Consider the following 24,074-nt stretch of genomic DNA (forward strand, 5'->3'; position numbering starts at 1 on the left):
CTCAAACTATAAGTAATTATATTAGTAAAGGAATTGATATTGCTTTTAACATATTTGTCTTTGGGAACTCACCCTTAACTTTTTCTGCATGAGAAGAAACCTTTAAAGTAAAATAATTGTATGTATATAAAATCCAGAGAAAGATAGTACCTTAGAAGATTATTAATGATACTGAAACTGCTGAGTAGCAATCCATTTCTGAACCTTTTTTTCTTTTTCATTTTTCAGCTGAATTAATGGTTTTTCTTTGCAGGTATTCAAGCCTTTTGACTTCATTTTTCAAGCTACTTCCTGTATTTAGTAATCCAGGAAACATCCTTTATTATTTTATGTGACAAAACTGAAATCTTCATGCAATCACAAGATTCCAGGCGCTGCAGCCTTAAAAAAAAAGAAGAAAAAAAAAGTAGCTTTTCCTGAAACTTGTTAAATTAATTAATCCATCTCAATTGTCCCATAAATTGCTGTTTAGGATTCTGCCTTATTGACTCCATGAAACTGCCTTTACCTTCTGATCTCCAGTGTTATACTTCAGTGTGTATTATGAATATCTTTCAGTATTTGGCTGTCTGCAATTCATACTAACAACAAATGTAAGCTCTGGGTAGACTCAACATCAATCCTATTATTTTGGTCTGGCACTGTAAGTTAATTTCCATATGAATGTTCCTAACACTTCTCTGTTTCCAGAACCTACAAGAATAGAGCTGACTCCAAAGAAGATTGAGTTAACGGTTGGAGAGAGCATCGTCCTCAGCTGCAAAGCCCTTCATGACAGCACAATGGATGTCACCTTCTACTGGACGCTCAATGGGCAGCCAATTGACTTTGAGAAAGAAGGTGGACACTTTGAAAGCATCAAGGCAGTGAGTGACCATTCATTTATCATCTCTGTGCTGGGAATTGATAGAAATTTGCATGCTTTTATATGTCTCCCATTTACTAAATTTTGACCAAACTGAGCGATAACTGGATTCAGTAGCATTGGAAAGAAATGTTACATAGAGGAGGTGCAAACTGCAGATCCCTAGAATTGCTCCAAGTAGTTTTCTTCAAGAATATATTAAATTTAAATTTATATACCCTATTCTTAGTGATGTATCAGAGAATCTTTGTGAGGGAACAGAAAGGAGTTTTCATCAAATCCTACTTACATTCTTCTGCTGATTTTAATATAGAAAGGATGCTGCTATAAGCATTGATAACTCTCTCACAGATAACATGGCTGTTGAAATGCCCTCACCTCCCAGTGCTTTACTGGCCTAGAAAATATTTTAATTACTGAAAAACAAGGGCTATATTCCTTTCCTGCATTAGGTACTTCCTAACTGTGTAACCATTATTTAAGTCAATGTGAATCATATGGACAAAAATATGCATATCAATTTAAAATATTGCTACTTGAGTCAAAAAGAGTTTCATATGATCAAATGGTATGATAAAGAATTTCAAACCTGTCTCATGTAAAATGATTTAAACATTTCTTAGTAGAAAGAAATCTTTTAATGTGAACCAGCTTGGAAATGGAATCTACAGTAATTTAACTGAATCTTCCAACTAATGAAATGTAAATCAAATGTCCATGCTATGTTAACAGAAAAAAATAATTTCATAAAGGTCAGGAAATTTTAAAACTTAATGTATCTCATTTGAGTACAATGTAGCAAAGTTAACTTTGCATTAAAAACCTTGTCAGCTGCAATCAATTTATGCTTCTGCTTGCCTATATGGAAGTCATACTCTTTATGGAAGTCATATCCTCTTGGTAGGGGGTTCATGTTTTTAAAATTTGAGTATACTTCAATAAACCTTTTAATTGAACAACATTAGCTAGGTATATTTTAGTGGGAAGGTTCTTAGCATAGCTATCTTCATCTGAGGAATACGACATTCAAAACAACACTATTTATGTAAGAAGGAAAACTTTCACTCCTCTTTGACTTCAAGATCATTCTTTTATTCAAGAAAAAACCCTATGATTACAGTTTAGCTTCAAGTCATTCTCATAAAATTTAAATCTAAAACATGCTACATGATTCTTTCCTTGTATTTCAGCATCTCTCTTCAAGGGAAACTTTTAATCAATGGGAAAAATCCACAGGCTAGGAAATTTTCAAAGTAATTTCATATATCATGTCAAAATAAAGCTAAATTCATAGAATTTAGCATATGAAAAAATAGGATTTTGTAGATCTCTCTCAAGAAGTCTTCATTAATTTCATTTCTATATGAGAAAAACCTCAAATTGATAGAAATAAGGCTTATTCAAACCAATCAAATACAACACCCTATTTTCAGACAAATGTCCATGCAAATCTCACTAAAATTACTGATTGTTTTAACTGTCCTGACATGATTAAAATTTGGCCAAAACTTGATAGATCTAACAAACTCTTTGAGTTTATGACCTCCTCCTAACTGTGCTGCTAGAGTGTTACTGCCACTTTACTAAGTCAAAATAGTACTACTCACAGAATCACAGAATAAGCTGGGTTGGAAGGGACACACAAGGATCATCGAGTCCAACTCTAGGCCATGCACAGGACACCCCAAGAGTCGCACCGTGTGCCTGAGTGCTGTTCCATCACTTCTTAAACTCTTTCAGGCTCTGACACAACTTCAGGCCATTGCCTTAGGTCTTGTCACTAGTCACAAATGTGAAGAGATCTGCACCCACCCTTTTGCTTCCCCTAATGAGGAAGTAAACAGCAACTTGGTGTCACCTTCATCTCCTCCAGGCTGAAAAAGCCTCTCATAAATTAGTGGTTAAAATATCTTGATTTTTGCATTGTCCTGAAATGAAGCTGGATCCATTGAGAGATGCAAATCTTGAAAGTAGCAATAGCGACTGTGGTAATAGAAGAATTTTTTTGTGTTTTGACACGATTCCCATACCTACTCATTTGTGGAATGTTGTCAATTGTCTTTCACTATAATTTCTGTTAACTACATGAGAATGAGAAATTAATCAAAAGGTTAAAAATGTATTTCTTTACTTCACTAAAATCTAAAGCATGACCAAGTAGCAGGGACAAAGGAAGATAAAACTCATTTTTTGCTGTCATGAAATTTCTTTTAACCTATCCAGTTTCAAAGCTGAGATATATAATGAGTTAAAGCCATAGCTTTATGAATGGAGAAAAGAGGAACCTGAAGTCTGATAGAGTTCTATCTATATCCCTTACATTGCTGTTCTGAATGAAACACTTCAAAATCGCATGAGTTGATCCTGAACAAAATGCTTTTTAAGGGAGTATGTTTAAGAAAAATAATATCTTTTGTGTGCATGAAGCCACAGAATAATATGTTCATTTTTTGTCCATACACTGATACTTCATCAGATAAAAATATTTTCAGGCTTGCCTGCAGTTTGCTTATTTGTTTTAAAGCCTGACAAATTAAACATTATTTAAATGGGTTTTGCTAATAGTAAAACCACTGTAAATTTCTCATCACTGGTTGCAGTGCTCATACTTCCACTGTGGCAAACCCAAGTGTTAAGTATGATGAACATCTTGATGCTTAATGCAGTATTATAAAAGCTATCACCAAAGTAACATCTGTTTGCACTGTAGATAAATTTTCACTTACTAAAATTGCATGATCCCTAGCAATTACAATTAGAAAGAAAATTTCATCTTACTAATAAATATTACTATTTTTGTTTAGAAATTATATCAGTAGCTTTTGTACCAAAAAAAAAAGCTGTTAATTTTTTTCATATTGAGAATTAATTTTTCATACAAGCCAAAGGTATTTTGGCTGTTCCTTACTGAGATATCAATGATTTAGTGCCCACACCAATTTAGGTACTTCAAGGACTTGCCTGGCAAAAAGATAAGTGTGATAAGGATGTCAACTTGTACATGAAGTGAATATTAAGGACAATGGGCCAGCTTATTTCCACTGGAATGACTGCAAATAGAAGTCTAGGAAAAGAAAACATCCCAAATGACGTGTACACATAACTTCATCGTACATTTCATGGAAGAACAATAATGCCAAGGGTTATATAAAACCAGAATACTCTGGCATTGGTAAAGTCTTATTTTGCCTAGCAAAAGACTTGATAACATTTTAGGTTCTGTGAGGGATAATCTGTGTAATAGAAAAAAATTTGCATGGAAGTCTGAATATCCAAAATTTTCTTGTAGCAACACAGTATGCAATGAACTCAGAAAGTAAAGATTTGCTTGTTTTTATTAGGATAACTTTGATTTTCTGTCCCCTGTGCCAAATGTAGACGTCCTAGTCAAAATTATATTCAAAATGTTTTCTCCTAAAATCTCTACTGACCTTAATTTTCTCATAGACATATTCCTTTTTCATCTAAAAATTTTTTCCATAGATTTTCATCCAACCATCATAATTCCAACTCTGTATTTGAAGGCTGATACTGTTTTTATAGCAGCCAAACAAAATTATTTACTGTGGTTACCCACAGACTGGTAAGCAACAGCATTGCTCTTAATGTCCCTCACCTTGACTTTTCAGACTCAGGAAAGTGATTTGGTCTAAATATGTTCTTGGTCTTTGATCTAAGCTGAAACTGCCACCAGGGAAAGCAATAGGTACAACTTGTCATGTTATATTTTACAATGGTTATTTGTTCACATGGAAGTGAATGGAAATCTACTGTTTTGCTTTAAAAAGGACAGCAGATACAGATTGGACAATGCAATTAATTCCTGCCTAGCACTGGAGACTTCAATTTGATAACCTAGAATTTTGGACAATGCATAAATTTCTGCCTTTTCTTGTATTTTGAAATCAGTCCCTCATTTCTTGTAGTACTTTTATCATATTTGAGAAATTAAGATTAACATTTCCTAAGTATTTCTAAATAGGAAGAGCTAAGTTCTACACTACATGAAATCAATTAAAACAGCAGGCTGTTAATAATAATGTCTTTCCTCTTTATTGGATGCAAACCCAAACAAGGTTAATTAAACAGGGATTTTACGTAACACCCTGACTGCCTCCCCACATGAGGAAAACAGCAATAGTTGTCAGAAGCCTTGCAGAAGACAACAAGATCTTTGCACAGTGAATTTCTCTTCAGGGTAAATCTGCCATATCAGAGTCATTGCTACTAATTTGTTTCACTGTCTGTTGCAATCCTTTCCTGCTGATGGAAGAGGCTGAACACAGCCATTACTGTCAACTCTAATCTCTAGATATTTCAGCCCTGTGCTCATTACTGGGTTATGCCCACTTGTCATGCTACAGCAGTTACCTATTTGAGCAATCAAGAGCAGTTTAAACAAAAAAAAAAAAAGACGTCTTGTCTTTTGGTAATAAATAGCTATTGTAAATTAGATAGTGTACTAAATAAAATAAGGATTTCTGGACTTTGAGTTCTATGACTGGTAACTACAAATCAAAATCCAAACACAAAGACCACAGTGTAATACTGCATTTCACCATGTGTTGCTCCCAGGATATATAAACAGTTCTAGTGAACTGATTGAATTTATTTGATCCTGTGTTAAAAAGAGACACTCCAAACTTTTCCTAGAATCAAAAAAGTGTGTAAATTGTTGCATGCAAGTGCTTGTGGCTTTGGCTCTTAATAGAGAGTAAGGGACAAAGATGATAAGCAACATCTGATCTCGTTTAGCCTGGAGAAAAGGAAACTGAGGAGGATCTTACTGCCCTCTTCAGCTACTTCAAAGGAGGATCTAAAGAGGTGGGAATCAGTTCTCCTGCCCCTGGTAACAAGGGACAGGCTGAGAGGAAGTGACCAGGTTGCACCAGAGGAGATTTAGATTAGAGGTTAGAAAATATTTCTTCACTGCAATTGGTCAGGCATTGGAACAGGCTGTCCAAGGAGGTGGTGAAATCACTAATCCTGGAAATGTTCAAAAGGAGTGTGTATGTGGCACTTGGGAATATGGTTTAAGGGTGAACACGGCAGTGCTGAATTAACAGTGGGACTCAATGATTTTAGAGGTCTTTTCCAACCTTAACAATTCTCTGAATTCTTCTATTTAATTTTATTTTAGACAAGGGAGATAACAAAAAATTTCAGAAAATGTGAACCTCTTAAAATTCCTGACCAACTTCCATTAAAAATGATTGTAATAAGTCATGCAATACAGTCAGATAATTTTTACTGGTTTGTTCCATTGTGGTATGTTGTACCTTTCCTTGTTTACAAGAAACACTCTAAAGCAAAAAACCTTGGGATAAATAAAAGACATTTCATGACAGTCCATTCCTCCCTCTGTTTACTTGAAGCTGATGGATCATTTAACTGCTTGGCACAGTGTTAATCTGGGCTATAACAGCAGAGTCGATTGTTTGAACAACTGATCAATATCAGTTCCTAAAGAAGCCTCCATTTAAAGCTCTGCTGGCTATTTTACACTTGCAGCTCTGCAGCCTTTCTCCCCAGCTGCTGTGTCAGTGCTTTCCAAAGCCTTCCTGACAGTACTTCCCCATTGCAGTTCTTACACTCCCAATCTTTTGGTTTTATTCTTGAGGCCTTGCACCTGCAAACCTCAATTGTGTTGTTACAGAAAAGTGTCATGGGAAGAAGCTTTCACTGTCCTGAAGCTCACCTCTACTTCTTGCCCCTTTTTCTCGTGTTTGGAAAACCAAGACACAGCATGCAGCACAGTAGATAACCTTCACATAAATACTTCATAAACATTATCCAACAATATAGATACTAAGAATCTTAACAATCAATCATTGTGTAACAACTACTCTTAATAAAGATATTCCAATGAATATTAACAAATAGGAAGTGTAAGTCAGTTCCAAAGAAAATGATATAACACTAGGAAAAAAAAAAACAGCCAAACATAATCATCATTGTCATTGTCACCTACTGCACCGGAGGAAGCCTCTAGAGGTCTTTTCTTCCTTTTTTCTCATGGTAATAAATTCTCAAATACAGAACATGAATTTAGCATCAGTAGTGCAGTGGGCATCTCTGTCCTGAAGCTTGCCATTTCATATCCCATCTCTTTTCTCATTCCTTCACATTCTCACTGCTTTTTCCATGTCTTTGTTAATCCCTTGATTTCACAAAACTACCCCAGTACATGACAGACCATCTGACAGCTGATATTCTTTTAACTTCATCTCTTTTTTCTACCTTTATTCAATAAAATTAATCTAACTCATTTGCAGCAATTCAAGATGCACTTGAAATGCATTTGAAGCATTTCAAGTTTATTCAGGTTCTCCCTCTCCACTCTCAACACTCCATCACTCTCTGGCATCCACTCAAAGACCCCAATACTCACGAAAACAAATCTTTTCATAATTCTTGCTATGTCTATGCAAACTGTTCATAAATACTGCCCCTCAAAGAGTCTGCACTCCCCCCGCATGATTCTTAAGGATTCACAAACCTAATGACCTCCTTTCAACTTCTTATAGACAGGGGAAATGCAAGTTATGTTTTATCAGGTATGCCTGAGTCAGTCTGCATCAGCCTGGATACTGATAGATTACCATTATTATCCTGCTTTATACCATTGATCACAACAAAACTGATGACAATGATTTCATCTTCTTTGTTCTAAATGTGCTTATACAATTAAAAGGCAGAGGTCAGAATATAATTTTCCATTGCCAATATACCAACCAAGAAATCTGCTGCTTCTCAGATTAAATATTTGCAATTTGTAATCATCACAAACAGTAGACAGATGTAGTTGATATGTCCAAACCTGAGAATTTGCATGAAATGGTACTTAAGTTGTCCTAAACAGAATATGGACAGAATTTGGCTTGAAGACAAAAATCCATCATAATGTACATATAACTGTCAGCATTATTTAAAAGAACTTTATTGTATTGCTGGTCCTCACTTACTGTTGATGATACAAAGATAACACTGCCGTAAGGTTATTCTGTAAAATCATTTGTTTGCTTCAGATAATCTCTCTAAAAAAAACCTCCATTGACATTCAAATATAGCAAAAATAAACTGTGAAATAATTTTTCAATTAAATCTAACTGAATTTCAATAATAAAGGCTATTTTGCTAAATGAAGTAATATATGAGTCAGGAATTCACCTAACCTGTGTGTTATATGTAAAAACTCCCATATGTTTTAAATGATCATTTAAGTTGAAAAAGCTATCACTAACAACCCAGGTCATTCTTGTTTAGGAACAAATAGTCCTTTTTACTCGACAGAGCATTGTTTTATTGCTCTCAATTTAAACAGAATATAATCTTTTTAGGCTTTTAGTACCTCCCAAGCACTCTCTTCTGTAGAAAAAACACTTTGTAGGAAAGCATCCTCGCCTCTCACTGTCAAGAGATTTAGGTGACAGGCAGCAAACCTTGATAAGCCCCTGTAGTCATACATAGTAAAGTGGCCCAAACTCCACTTTGGCTTTCATCATAAAAGTTTTCCTGCAATGGCAGTCAGTGTTTGCCCATTCTTTTCTTCCCTTTGATTTAAGCTTTTGTTGAATCATGATCGTTTGTAATATTCTCATTACCCATTTTAGACACATTCTTCCCAGGCAAAGAGACAGTTTTCACCACATGTTGTCCAGGCTGAGTTCACAGCCTGAATCCTCTGCACAGTACTAGGCAGTCCTCCAGCTCCTGCAGTGCAGAAATTGAGAGCTGTGGGTCAATACGTCATCTCTACCGACTACCCAGTACTATGAACTTCTTTGGCTTTTTATCCCTCTTTCCAAGATAAATCAGAGCTGCATTCAAAGAACTGCAGTTGGAGTGCTGAAAGGAAGTATTATAATGAATGTGGAAAATGAGAAGCATTAGAAGAAGATCAAATGAAAGCTGGGTTTGATACAATGACAAAATAATGATATTTCATATAGATTTTCCACATATGATTCCGTATTTTAAGCATATGTCATAAATTATGTAATAATCAACCCAAGTGTAACTCTTTCATGGAAGAGATAGGGAGAAGGGAACAAAAGACTTACTAGATGTTAAGAAAGTGCTCTAGGGTGTAACTGTGAGCTCCATTTCAAAAGCAGACAGATTAGAAATTGTGAAAAGTCTTCAGAAATTGATTAGAAATTAGAATTGTGCAGTCTTCAGAAGAAAAGGGTGGATACACTGAATGGACCACCTTAGTTTAGAGATAAAAACTCAGCGAATGAATGGACAGATTAACAGAAAGGTATCCTAGCAACTGGCTCAGGACAATAAACTCACTCTCACAGGAAGAAGAAGTTTAATTATCTTCATTTGAGGGAAGAAACATATGTAAAAGTTGTTTATTGCAAAGCAACTCACAACCGTTAAGATCTGGTTATTAAAATGAGAGAGATGTCTTTGCCCAAATTAAGGTGCAAAGGAGACCATATGTCAAAGTCATTAGTATGGATTTTTATTTAACAGTAAATGTGAAGGAGAAAGGGGAAGAAAGAGAAAGAAATAGGAAAAGAGAGTGGGAGCAGGGAAAGAAAGAGAATGATAGAGACACAGGGAATATGTCACCACTGCATGGATTCTGTTGGTTCTCTTCTTCTGGTCTTCTCAGTGGTGAAGGTCCCAGACTAGTCAAAGTGATTGTCACTGTTTTGAGCCATGAGGGGTGGGAGAAACACAAAACCCACTGGGTTTATATTTACTCAGGTTTGGGTGGGCATGCGCAAGTACCTCCGCTGGGCCAGGGAATTTTACACTGGATGATGTAATACTTTGAATCATGGGACACTTCATCCGTCTGATGGTTTGTGACACATTCTAAGAATAAGACATCACAGCTGCCTCTTATATCAGTAAAACTGAGCCAATTATGGTCCACTAGAAGGGGTGAATTCCTTCAGGCTGTGTGTGAATATCCTGCCACTTCCCTGAATTTCCACAGCTAGCCACTGCTGTAAGGACTTTGGCATGATAAAAAGTAGGAACCCAGCTTACAGGATCTGCCTCTTGTCAGCATCTTCCCTTACCTTATCCAACACGCAGCTGTAGCCTCTGGTGATAATGTGCACACCTTCTGCACTTGGGCAGTTAAGTGATTGATTGGGTAACTAACTAGTATCAGCCCAGGCTCCCACAACAACCTCTTAAGATTTATGAGAAGGAAATAGAAAAAAAATCCACACACAAGTTCCTCTCTGTGGGTATTTGAGATGGCTGAAGAGGTATTAATTCCCCAAGAGAAAATTCTCTGAAAATTGTCTTTTTTATTTTGTTTGTTTGTGTGGGTTTTTTTTTTTATTTCTGCAAACCCCCCAAATATTAGGGCAATGAGTGCCAAAGACAAATTCAATGATGTCATTACTATTGAGCAAAGAATGCATGTTATATGTTCTTTGGAGCCTTTCTGAATTTGGGGAAATATTTCCACATCAAAAGCAAATGCTATTGCATAGGTGGCACCAATTTCTGAAAAAGAAATAGCTTCAAGCAATATGTACAACTAATGTATAGCTAATTAGATATATTGCAGACATGACTATGACCTCAGACAGCATACCACGCTGAAGCAGACAGAGTCATAGCTAGACATATCATTCAGCATTGGAGCTGCCCAGATCTAGATGAATGGGATGTTAGGGAGCATAATATGAATGATTCAATAATTTGTAGTCCTGGAGAGAAACATTAGTCATGACAGATAGGATTCTGAGCTCTATTATTATTTATTTGCTGCTTAATGAAGATCAACAGTGTACAGCAGGTCTGTAGCTGATGCTGATCTTGAAGGTTACTCTTAGCGTTCCTGAAAATCGGTAAAAGTTGGTTGCTCAACCTATCAGTTTTGGGTTTTTTTTCTTTTAAGTTTTAGCTTCAGTAAAATACAATCAACATTTCACACAGTAGAAGTTTATACTGAGATTAAAGTACTGATACTTGGCTAAGTGGGTAATAAATGATGCAACACCAAGGAATATGGATTTTTCTAATAAAATGCTACTTTGAACTAACACGCTTCTTGCAAAATATTCCCTGTCAAGAAAGACCATAAAATCAGTAAAATAAAAGGCAGCTTTTAAAAACATGCATTTAATATCATCAAAATTTAGACCTAGACAAAGAAATTTAAATGCCACTAATTTTGGTTTTGAATAAAATTGAGATCACAAAGTTGCTGATACACCAGGCTGTCCTAAATCATGTTAGCCCAGGTGAGAGAGTCCTTCCTACATTGTTTGCATTCATATCACCCAGTTTTTGTCTTCCCCCAAGGGGAAGTGAATGTCTCTGCTTTGCTAAAGCATGATGTCTTTTTCCACTGACAGAAGTCTAAAAACACAAGAAAGTTTCTGACTTTAGATGCTTTTCTTAATAGCATCTCTGCTGCATTTCCACTTAGTAGTTTGGTTTTTTTTAAACTGGATTGTAATTGTTCAAGTTTAAGTAGCAGCCACAATGACATGGTGCAGGATTTTTCTTGAGACACGGTAAGTCAGCACATAAGTCTAACCTCCCCCAGACCTTTTTGTGGCCTAGAGCCTCTCATTACAGGATAAACTAATCAACAAACAATTTGTCTTTCAAGACTTGGACGAGTCTGTAAAATTAGTGAAGACCACTTTATACATGCCGCAGAATAGCACTAATGCAGTATTTTTTTAGAGTCCCTGATCAAACATATCTCCTACTTAGCTAAAAGGAAGCTAAAATGTGTCATTATTTTCTTGATTATGATCAAGAATCCAGTGTCTGAGCATATACCTATCTGTATTAAACACAGTCAGTGTTTAATCCACTCACACATCCTCAGGAATGCTGGCAGCACATCCTCTTATGTGGTAATAAAAGTGTTTCATGGAGATCTATTGCCTTGCACTGCTCTCTACTTACAGCAATGTTTTTTTCAATTGATGCTTGTCTGCCCAGTGACACAGGTGTGCAGAGAAATACATATATTTTTCCTGATAACAATATTAGGATTTACACATTCATGAACCCTCTGGAAGTTAGAGTGACAGCCTAGGCTTTTAACAGCTCCTGAACAACGAAACCAGACAGTTGCTATCCATTATGCTATTCCTCTTAACAATAAAACACATATTAGATGTAAATTACTCTCAAGAGAGAACAAATGTGGACTGATTCTGGTCTTATCCTTTTAGTAACTAAAGCTTTGTACTAAGATCACTAGTGATCTTGAGCAACCCATTTCAATAGCTAGTAAATGCTACTGTTACACAACTTAAAAAAAATTATATCCTAAATTTGACTCCTGGTAGGATTGTGCACATTGTGTGCTCTTCTTTTGCATTTCAAGCTGTAGAGAACTGAGGTATCCATTTCCCCTGCTGTGATTTCTCATATGCCAGAGCAAGAATATAAGAATTGCATTATGGCCTGACTGGCCTGACTATCTTCCCTTCAGCAACATCATTACCTAGGCCACTTCAGAAGGCAAAACACTCCATGGTAATCACGCTCTTAGATCTACAGGGTTATTAAGCTATAGATCATGCCCATATTCACTCTGGCCTCAGAGGCAGCCTTAATGTCTCCACCTCCCTTTTCCTTCTTTGCATTTGAATATCCTTTGGTAAAGATTTTGCCTTGATGCTACATGGAATATTATGACAAGTTAGTTAATGCAAATGAAGAGAAGATTGACTGAAGAAGTTGCCAAGACATGCTGCAAAGGAACTCTTCTGCCTAAAAGAAAAAACTAAATTATAGAAGATTGTATCTTGAAATGAATCCTATTTCATCTTGTCATTAATGACCTTGGCATAAAAGAAAGAAGTATGCAAATGTCAATTGTACGGTACAAAATTGGACAACTTACCAATACAGCAGATGATGAAAATAACAGATGGGAACAGACAAGAAATTCAATCCTATGAAGAACAAGGTCATGCACATATGAACAGCTAGTTATAAAGAGGGGGCTCATAACTTGCTAATGAATAAGGATAAAGATCTGAATGTGTCTACATGAGCACAGAATAAGTATAAACCAAAAAACAAACAAATATGAATCTAGGTGAATTCAGTGACAGAATTCCAACACAGCTAGAGAAGTATTAATACTTACACCCCTAGAAAGATTTCATTTTGAATGCAGGGTACAATTCTATTCGCTCATGATCAAAATTACTCAAATTAGAACCACTGAATGGGATAGAAATACATAGTTCAAGGAAAGACTGACAGTGTTTGCTTGGTTAACAAAGTAAACCAAATCTGAGGAAGGAAATGCCTATACTCGATTAATGTTTCTTAAAGTGAACTTTGGGGAATTGTAATGACCATTGGCTAAAATTCTAAAAAATAGAAATTTGAACTGGTTCTCTGTTTACATTCTCTCTCTATATTTTGCACTTTTCAACATTAAATACACATATATTTCATCAGAAAGGATGAAAATCAGATGATATTTCTCATTCATATTTAGTATTAACTTCCTCTCTATTAATAAAAAAATTAATCAATGATATCTTTCAAGTAATCTTAATTTTAGCACAGTAGCAAGACATATTCCAAATGTCACTGCATTACAGTAAAGAGGGAGAGGAAGAAAGTTCTTATTTTCTAAGAGGACTTTTTTTAATACCATGGATAGAATCTGAAATATTTCTGTTCATCTCCTTAATGAATTTCTTTGTGCTAGTTGGAATAATTTGATTTGAACATGCAAATATGCACAATGTGCTTTAAGCAAAGTCAAAGTTATTAAAAACCTGAAATTCTCTTCTTTAATCCCTACTAATATTGTATAAATGCACTGTTCTGATAATCCTCACAAGTGGGTATTAGGACACATACATTTTGTAAGATGAAAGCTGCATTCAAGAGTAGCTCAGACTGTACAAAAAACACCCTTGTGAACTCCCTTGAACACAGATTTACTGAGTTTTAAACTGGCACTTCATCCCTGTTTCAGCAAGCGTCCTCTGCAGATTTAATGATCAGGAACATCCTCCTGATGCACGCTGGGAGATATGGTTGCAGGGTTGAGACCGCAGCGGACACCGTGTCGGATGAGACAGAGCTGCTTGTTAGGGGTGAGTATGCTTGTGGTTCTCCCCTGAAAACACAATCACCACACACAGCTGTACCAAGGACTTATAAAGATATGAGCTTCAGGGACATCTCTGCTAGGCAATGGTCCTCAGATTTTATGTTATTGAAGCCATTTGTGATTAACCTGCTGTCTTTGAAAGGAGTTTCAACATAAGCTGACCTGCAGACACTGCAGAGACAAACAAAAGACAGTGGGTTAATAGACAGTTTTAAGAGAGGTAACAGCACAAAAGGTATGCCAGATTAGCTAAAATGAGACAATTAGCCTTCACAGACCTGTGTAAGGTAGGTATAATGAGTTTTTGCTTTTCTATTTGATGCTTTGCATTTCATCTTATGGTCAAGCCATTCATTCAGGTTTAGCTGAAAGTTTAAGAACATTTATTTTAGTTTAGAAACATTCATTCATTTCCCAAGAGGGGTACCCATGCAGCCTTTTGTAAAATTATAGATATCAACAATGAAACAGAGGCCCCATAATATGACAAGAATTTGGGGGTTTTTCACGCATGGAATTGTTACCACCAATTGTTTACTGCATCTTTATGCCCCAGTCCTATAATCTGTTAAATTGTTTCGCCTGTCATTGAACATTCCTGATCATGCACAGGAACCCATAGTCCTTTTCCTGAAGGATCCTAGATCGTACTGAGGATGCCAACTCCATCCAGAATGGTTCTGCATTCTGCACTAGGGGTGCATACCCACACACACACGCACACACAGAGACAGGTGCGCTCAGTGCCTGAGGTGATCTGAGGATTTGCAATTCACTTACTGGCATAAGGACTGGTGGGTCCTGCAATGCCAAGAGAGATGGATCTCTGCTAGGTAGCACAGTAGCACAGCTGGGTAGCCTTACTGTGGATGATGCATTTTTTAAATAGTAAATCAAGGTAGATATTTTATTAATATTTTAAAAACTCCAGATTAAAAAAAAAAACCGACAAAATTATTTGGGTATTATGATCTTTCAAAATTATCTATTTTATCACATTCCAAGATGTCTTTATACTTAATGTGTTCCTATCCACCACTTTTAGGGTAAATGTATGTTCTAAATGATAAAAAATGTTTCTGGCTGACTGCAGGCCTCTTCATTTTTTCGTGAAACTAATAGTTAAATATTTCCATAAAGACACTTTGAAGACCATCAGATTTCTATGAGCTATGGCACTATTGGGATGGTTGCATTCAGCTGACTCGCCATGTAATACCATTTTAGCTGCCTTATGAAATCTGATTCATCCTTCTGTGTTATGCAAGGCCTTTTGTGCCCCCTTTGTCTGTCTCAGACAGGAGCAGGAGGCTCTATGGATAGACAAGGCAATCTCAACTTCAAATTGAACTTTTGTGAAAAAAAGGTCTTAGTTATTATCTAGGATAGACTGATTACAGATTTTTTTTTTTAAGAATACTGGTTGTATAAATGAGTTTATTGAATTTCCTGTAGAAATGAAATTCTCTGAGGAAGAGGTCTCAGATTAGATTTTTAAAAAGGCATTGTAAGAATTATCAGGATTCATTTATGTGAGTCTCATCACCATGTCACCATGCTGTTGAAGTAAAAGTTATAACTGCTTTGTAGTGGAATTTGAATTCAAATATACTTTGCTTACAATTTTCTCCTTTTCTTGTTTCTACGATTGGATAATTTTAAGATAGAGCAAGAAATTTTGTTTTGTATTGCAGAAAAAGTTTAAAGCAACTTCAGCATAGAATTGTGAATGATTAGTCCTTACAGTCGTCAAGAGTGCAAAAATCAAAAATATTTATAAGAATCTAATCTATGTCTCATTATACTTTTACAGGAACTTCATTTTCATTACAGTATCTCTAATTTCTTTTTCTCCCTTATCTCAGCATGTAGAGTGCATTTAGTGGTGTGCAATTTGACACCGATGATCCCAAACTGTAGCACCTTTCAAACTTCTTTATGTTTAGCTTCCGGTGATACTGGACGTTGTATAGGAGAAGATTCCAGCAGAAACAGATGTTTCAGTAAATATTTCAGTTGACTCTGAAGAATTCCACCTGACAAAGGAAGTCATCCTCTATGAAGAAAAATCACACAGTAAAGTTTGTAATCCAAAGCCATATTATTCTTTATTTCCAGTACTGTTTATAGTCAAAATAACTTCATTTTATGGATATTACAAAACATCCTTTTCTTTTAAATGTTACAGCCCAAAGCCAAACTGATATAGCAGAAGCTTTGTTATGCACTCTTACATGTATTGATATAAGCAAACCTACAGCACACCCTTGCTCTGACCTTTCTTTCTCTCCTTTTGTCTCTGCAGAAAATACCAGTGATACTACTGATAATATCATACCAGCATGTAACTCCATTTCAACCATTACTTTTATTGTAGGGTTCATATGGTATTTTAATAAATCATTGTAATTTTTTCTTGAAAAATTGTCCTTCTTACAATGTTTCTACATGAAATAAATTGGACATAGAGAATAAATTAAATTAAAATAATCTCATTCCCCCTTCTTTAGATATTCATGAATATCAGAATTACTGCCACTACCAAATTGATTAAATTTAAACTGAAATATGCATTCAACTGGTTCTCTATTTTTAAGTCAAAGGAGTTTTTGACAGCACTTAATTGTAAATGACTTGGAACAGTATTCTACCTCGCTGCAGCCTCTTTAGATGGAGGAAGCAGAAGCAAACTTTGCAGACTTCTGTTGCTCAAAATTAACATCCTGATCTTTAACAGACAGACATTCACCACTGTATTTTCAAGGAAGTGCAATGTCTCAGTGTCATTTATTGTGTGGAAAATATGGAGTACCATTAAATAATATTTATCTATTTTGAAATAATTTTTACTACTTGCTCTACTGGAAGTTCCCTTGATTATATGCCAGGGAATGTCTCTATTTTTGCCCTTGCTCTTCTTTGCTCTGCATTATACAATGAAAGCTATATTTCAAAAATATCACCAATGAAAGACAAGACAAAGAGTAGAGAATGTACAGTACCAAGTAAATCTCAATTTCTTTGTGTCTAATTACTCATAAGAAGGTAATTAATGGTGCAAGAAGATTCCTGAATTTACTGCATATATATGTGCGTGTGTGTGTGTGTGTGTGTGTGTGTCTGAAAAACAAAGGATATAAAGACAGCAGCAAATTCCTATTCTGAAACTTTCTATAATGTGTTATAAATTTTTTAAACACAAAATTTAAATTTTCAAATTCACTACCTCACAGGTCTTGAATTTAGGTAATTTGAAGTGAAAAATGTATCTAATATTTTTTCAATAAATGACTAGTGAATCTCTTTCAGGAACATTTCAAAAATATATATATAAAGATATTCTATGTCATGTTTGGACAAAATCAGGATTCAAGTCCTATCAGCACTAAATACTCAAAAACCCCCTCCAAATACTTCTCTAAGTTCTCTAAAATGTGATTAAACTATGTATATTAAAGTAAGAAAAACTTTTTAGTGGTCCCTAGCATTTTTTTTTTCTAAAAATGCCAGTAATGTGGATTTCATTAGGAAGAGATGCTCTGCCAGTGACTGGACCTGTCAGGCAGTACATCAGCTTTCCAAATTAAATTTCTTGCATTTTATTGTTGGAGTGGGTTGTGAGTGAGAAGTATTTTGGTAGTCTCATGCTGGTCAACAGTGACCTTCAAGGGCGGGCTGTCCTGACATACCTGGCATCATCTCTTTATATTCAGGTAAGCTGCTATCTAACTTGAAAAAGTGTTTCCTCTCCAAAATACAGCTCTATGAAATTCTTCACAATTTGTCATCACAGGGTTTTTTATTATTATTACATGCCTAAAAAAAAAAACCCTCATGATCTTTCATTCATCTGAGATCCACCACCCCCTCTAGATACACACATTGATTCTGTAGAGGTCCCCAGAGAGTCCTTTACTCTCTGAATATGGGGAGGATGAGAGAAGATTCAGATCAAAGGCCAGAACTGATTTAAGGCAGAAGAGGCAGTATCAATCATATTCAACTTAACTCAGCAACTGCAGTGCTCATCTATGAAGTAGGATAACTCTTTTTATCTGTCTCAGACCACGACTCAGAATCACACTTGCTCTTTAAAAGCATGCTATACCTGCAGGTGGCTGTTAGTGGGATCAAGATATGTTCAAGCCTCCTTCTAACACAGAGGAACCAGGAGCACAGAAATCAGGTGACAAACAAATGAGCACCTGGATGTGTAGAGCACAATTTAGAGCACCCCCAGTGTCCAAAATATTTTCTTCTTTCATTGATTTGACTCCTGCTGTAGAAATGAACAGAGGTTCCCTCAGGTGAACCTCTGTCAATGCCTTGAGCCAATACTCTGAACTGTTTATTGGAAAGGGAAAAGCTAAATAGCTTTATAAAAGCTAAATAACAGGCATGCTACCCTCTGAACCAGATTGCCCTCTGCTGGGGCAAAGATGGAGATAGCGGTAAATTTTCTGCAATATTTTCTGGAAGAGTGTCATCAGATCCCATAACAGCAGAAGAAGATATATGCTGATACATCTCAAGGACATCTAGAAGAGAAAACAGCTTCTCACAGAAGCTGGTAACTATTCCAGCACCAAGCCAAATGTGGTACCTCAAGTGCAATCCCATGACAGAAATTATGTATGTCTGATGATCAAAGAAGTAGCTTTAGTGGAGTGAACGACTACAACAAAAATCACCTTTAAGGACTTACATTCCTGACACCCATGTTATTACCTGATTTCATTTCATTTATGTCTTCTGTTGTTTGCTCACCCCAGGGAATGCAAAATACCTATTTGCCATGCAAACAAGAATGTTTACAGGAGAATACAGATACTCACTACTCAGTCAACAAATGTTTTCCTCAGCACATGAAGACAAGATCCATTTAAGAAGTAGAAGTGATTTATGATTTTTATGAGTGCCAATCCTGTCCTTGACATCAGTCCAAGAATATTTTTCCCATGTTGTGTGCATTTTCTGGCTACCAGCCTTTATTTGTCCACCCAGATCTTCAACTTGCAGTGACTATTAAGTAGCAGAGGAGCAGAACTGCAGAATTCTATAGCTTGGCTGGTTTTCCACCTAACATTGGCACACCAGTAGTCGAGTTGTCTCTCTACTGATATTTCACAAAGAAGTGATTACCTAAGCAGAAGGCTCTAACACAAGACAAATATGCATGTCATATTCTGACACTAATGATATCATCACAAACATGGGTACCAAACACCCAAGTGCCAGCCAAGAGACCTGCCTCTCACAGATGTCTCAGGTGATCTTGTAGCCAGCAATGTGTCAGCTTTTCTTGAGACAATGCCTGCTTGTTGAATTAATTTGTGTTTTAAAGCACAACTTCCAAAAAGGGCTTATTGCATTCCTATTTTCCATTATGCTCTTGAAATCTGAAGCTATCTGTGTTTTCTTGTTTTCACTTCAAAGGATATCTAAATGATCCCGTGCTTCAACTATGTTTTAGGTGTAAAGACAAAAGAACAATAGATACTTTTATCATAAAGAGGTTGACACCATGAAAGGGCTGACCCTTACTACCGTACATTGGTTCAATTAGCTACAGTATTTTGTTTACAGTTTGTGTTTATTTAACTCATCAGTACAAAATCTATTATACAGTGACTGGGAGGTTTTGAAGAACACCAGCAGAAGTCATAGATAAGAGCAAATGTCTTCTTCTTACATTTACTTTAGCAAAAAAGTATCTCTTTTCTCTTAAAATACACTGTTTCTAATGAATTCATTCGAAGCACTTCTTTACCATAGGCTGCAAGAAAAAACGCTTGAGTAGAAAAATGTCCTTCCAAAGCTGTTTACTGTATATTCCTTGCTTTTTTTTCTGCAAGAAGGGTTGGAGGGTTGGCTGGAGAAAAAGCATCTGTTCTTTAGCAAAGAAAAATAGGGGAAGTTGAGAACATCACACAAGAGTCTAACTTGCTTTCTCAGAAGTCATCATGATGCTTCCTATAGTCAATTACAAGTAGAGATCCCTTTTACATACACTGAGATGAACAGTAGTCCTGGTTCAGCAGCAGTTTCCAAGAATAAGAGTCTCTTGCAGATTAGAGATCAGTGCAAAATCTGCTGTAATACTTATCTCATATGGATGGCGGCAGTGCTTCAAACATTTAGAACAGAGTGAGTGATTTTTGCTATATAAACCTCCATATTGGTAGAGATGATAGTGACACCAGACACCAGAATAGTTATTATTCACAGTTATCCATTTCATACATGACATTCCTTTTTAGAATCATCATGACTGAATGAGAAATACAAAGCTGTGTATCAAAAAAATTTATTTACATCTGTGAAAACTTCAGTGCCTAATCAATGTTACCAAGTTTCCAGGATGTTAATGCTTATTTATTAAATAAAAGCTTTTTCTCATAAGAAATTACTGGTTTCAGTAACATTAAATTTTCAAATTAATTCCATCAACTCTTACTCACAAATTAGTCTTGCAAAGCTGGTTTACAATTAATTATAACCAAAATAGTAAGTTTGTATAGGTTTCAAACTACTCAGACAGATGCTGGATGCTGCATTATGCACTGCCAGTCTATGAAGCAGCAAGGTCATCTCCAAACTTTCTTTCCTTAAAATTTCTCCACCTACTCACAAAGGAGCAAAGACTACCAGTCCCAGTATTGTTTACTCAATGTTTGAATTTCTGCAGTGTAAGCAGTGTAAAAAAAGATAGTGAGGCTTGATAGTACAAGGTAACTAAGCCTGGGAGAGTGTAGCTAAGAAGATGACGACGAGGTCTCTGTCAGGAAAGTACAGCAATGCAGCAGCCAGGCAAGTTAGCTCAAGTTTTGAGTTTGAGGTGCTAACTAACGACATGTGCCATTTTCTAAAACAGAAAATATTTCAAATAAATAAAATGCATAGAAATTATTTATTCATGTTTCCTTTTAGTTATCAATGACCACATTAAAAATTGTTTCAGCACATGTAGTCTGCTTAATAATTTATGTATTTTTAGATAGATAGATAGATAGACAGATGGATACAGAGATAGAGATAGAGATAGAGATAGAGATAGAGATAGAGATAGAGATAGAGATATGGATATCACTCTCTGCACCTACCTGAAAGGCTTTAGTGAGGCAGGGGTCAATCCCTTTTCCCATGTAACAAGCATCAGGTTAAGATAAAATGGACTCAAGTTGTCGAAAACTGGACTGGAGACTCAAGTCTCCAAAACTGGAGAGTTTTGGATTAGATATCAGGAAAAAATTTCTTCCCTGAAAGGGTAGTATTTGAATATGCTGCCCAGGGAATTGGTGGAATCACCAATTGTGGAAGTGTTCAAAGGGTGCATGGTTGAGGAATTGGTGATGGACACAATGGTGCTAACTTAATGATTGGACTTGATAATCTGAGAGGTATTTTCCAACCGTAATGACTCTATGATCACATAATTTATTAAAAGTACTTTATAAAATATTTTTACATTACATATCTACTATAAAATATACCTTAGGAGAAATAATGTATTGGTGTCAGTTACACTACCAATAGACCTGTGCTCTCTAAGCATACAGTTTCATTTGTTTACGGTACCATCACATTCATCTCCACTTAAGGATTTTAGTAGATTTACATGCCGGCTATTTTCCGGGTATTTTAGTAATTGTTTACTCACTGTTGTATGCTTTTATTATCCTTTTCATTCCTACTGCTCAAATTGTGTTTTCTATTGTTATGGATGTCACCAAACACTGTGATTTTTTAAGAGTAAAAAATAAGGCCCAGTCCTCTTAATTGTCTGCATAAATGCTGCATTCTCTTGAAAAATTATGAGCATATATCGAGCAAATTAAAATCCTTTGACCAGTACAAATATTAGTAAAAAAAAAAAAAACAAAACGAAACAAACATGGAAGGAAGCTTCTTTAAAATTGGGATGAAAATCAGCTTCCTCCTACAAATAACACATGTATTTTAAGACGGTGCCCTGAGAGCTAACCAAATGCACTGTGCCTACTGTAAGTTATATGAGCACTGAGATCAAACAATCAAACATCTACCTGCAAGCTGTAAGATGTTGAAATGAAGCAGAGCACAATCCGGTAGTGTGAAGGGATGAAAGTCTTTGTGACTTGTGACTACAATCTGTGGTTTGAGTACACATTTTGTGGTCTAAAAATAAAATAAAAAGGTTAAAGCTATTCATCTTATAGACTGGCAAAACTAGCAATCTAAGCAACAAATCGACTCTTATCCTTTATTTTTTGATAAGTAATGTTTCCTCAGAACTCTAGTGACCCGGAGCAAATATAACACAGGAACTGCTGGTTAGGTTGACCACCCTGCTCCTTTCTGTTTTGATATTGCCAATAAAACTTAAAGACAAGTTCTTGGGCTTAAAGGCCTTCAAACACATTATTAAATGGAACATAAACAAGGTCAGCAGATTCTTGCTGGTCCTTGAAATTACATTTGAGCTGTAGCAAAGGCCAGGAAGATGCCCTGAGCACAGACCCCATTATTTGGACTCACAGAATATGTCCATAATACAGAACTGTTCCCTGAGGCCAGTGGGTACAGCAGAGTTCCAATTCATACACTGACATTCCCAGTCCTCTTCCCTCAGGATGGGCATGGCAAACTACCTGTTAGGATTTGCCCCAGCCCACAGTAATCCATTAATTGTGCCAAAGCACTGGTTGGAAAAGTCATAATTTCACAGGGCCTTTGGAATTGTGGTAGGGTCTGTCTGCCAGCATAAGAGCAGGTAGGATAAGGGCTAGAATTTACATCGGTACTTCAGCCCTCTTCAGTGTACCATCTGACACATTTATTACATTGGAAGATAGTATTTTACTGTAGATGGAGAATCAGCCCTTTAGCCCACAGACTTCACCAAAACATTTCCAGCAATTTGATCTTGTAATAGGATCTTTAATTTTTTTAAAAATATTTTTAATTATATGAAATGGAAATAGATTCATATATTTTGAAAGATTTTTTCAAGAGTTTAAAAATGATCCTCTGTTCTAAGAAGCTTTTTTTACAAGCAGCAACTTATAGGTATGAACTTACTTCAGTCAAAAAGTGTCTAGAAACAAATTCTAAATTAAAGATCAGATGTGATGATGTTTATTAACTCAGTGCCTGAAAAAGACACACATAGTCCTGAGAGTGCTGGTGCTCACAGTAGGACTGCAGAGAGTGGAGGAAACAGCATGGACCAGAGTTGAGGCAGCTGGCAAGGGATGCCTTGCAGCACTAAATGTAGTCAGCAGGCCGTGCCAAAGAAAGAGACACTGCCAAAACTGAGTTTCTTACTCAGTATTTGGGAACTGCTAGCAATTTCATCCAGGATCAATTCCTAGGCTATTAGTGCTTTTACACCTTAGATGAAATTTAAGTTCTCTGTGCTGTCCGTATATTTCTGTCAAAAACTACTGCTACACAGAAGTCCAGCTCAGACATTCTGGACTGCAGTCTGCAATCTTAGCTCAGAGAAATCAGCAGCTCTCAAGGTTGCCTCATCCAAATTCACTATTTTTTGGTTTGTACAAGGCAGAGAAGACATCAGGGCAAAGGGGTGCAACATGACAGATACCACTAAGGGAGTTCTCAGGCAGTACACTGGGAATTTATCTTGACCCTTATCCCTGAAATGAATTGAGACCATTCAGGCTGAAATAGTCAATGTCTTCTTTTACTTACATTCAAGCTCTAAGCCTAACTTTCCTGTCTATGCTGACACTGGCTGGGTTATAACCTCTCCATCAGCCCACAGCCCTTATGTTCCTTACAGAAACCACACATGGAGAGACTGGCATTATGGATGCATCCACTAAAACCAGAGTGGCTCTAGCATCTACTATTCATCCAAATTTCTCTCCATCATCTCTTCCACCACATGTGAACACGGAGTCATAGTTGGGTACAGCAAAAGGGATTTATGCTGCAACAATCAAGCTCCTGTTTTATGCTGCAGTTCTTCGTGCCTTTCCCACTATTCTGTAGTTACTGCCTCTTTCTTATACTCTTTCTCTCAACCGCTACCTTCTTGATGACAAGCCAGTGCACCTTGTCATTCAAAAAACAAAAATCTTCGGGTCAAGAAATCTGTGTTTGTGAACTGCTACATAT

General features: G+C 36.3%; 1 protein-coding gene across 7 annotated transcripts in view; it reads left to right on the forward strand.

Annotated features, from left to right (window-relative positions):
- Nucleotides 1-24,074, forward strand: part of CNTN5 (contactin 5) — a 600,552-nt gene that overhangs the window by 538,407 nt on the left and 38,071 nt on the right. For all 7 annotated transcript variants that reach the window (XM_038141215.1, XM_038141204.1, XM_038141258.1 and 4 more), the window contains 2 exons: nucleotides 691-866; nucleotides 13,815-13,935. In XM_038141215.1, coding sequence (XP_037997143.1) covers nucleotides 691-866; nucleotides 13,815-13,935 — 297 coding nt within the window. The remainder of the gene's footprint in view (nucleotides 1-690; nucleotides 867-13,814; nucleotides 13,936-24,074) is intronic.

This window comes from Motacilla alba, chromosome 1, assembly GCF_015832195.1.
Source record: "Motacilla alba alba isolate MOTALB_02 chromosome 1, Motacilla_alba_V1.0_pri, whole genome shotgun sequence".
NCBI classification, from domain to species: domain Eukaryota; kingdom Metazoa; phylum Chordata; class Aves; order Passeriformes; family Motacillidae; genus Motacilla; species Motacilla alba.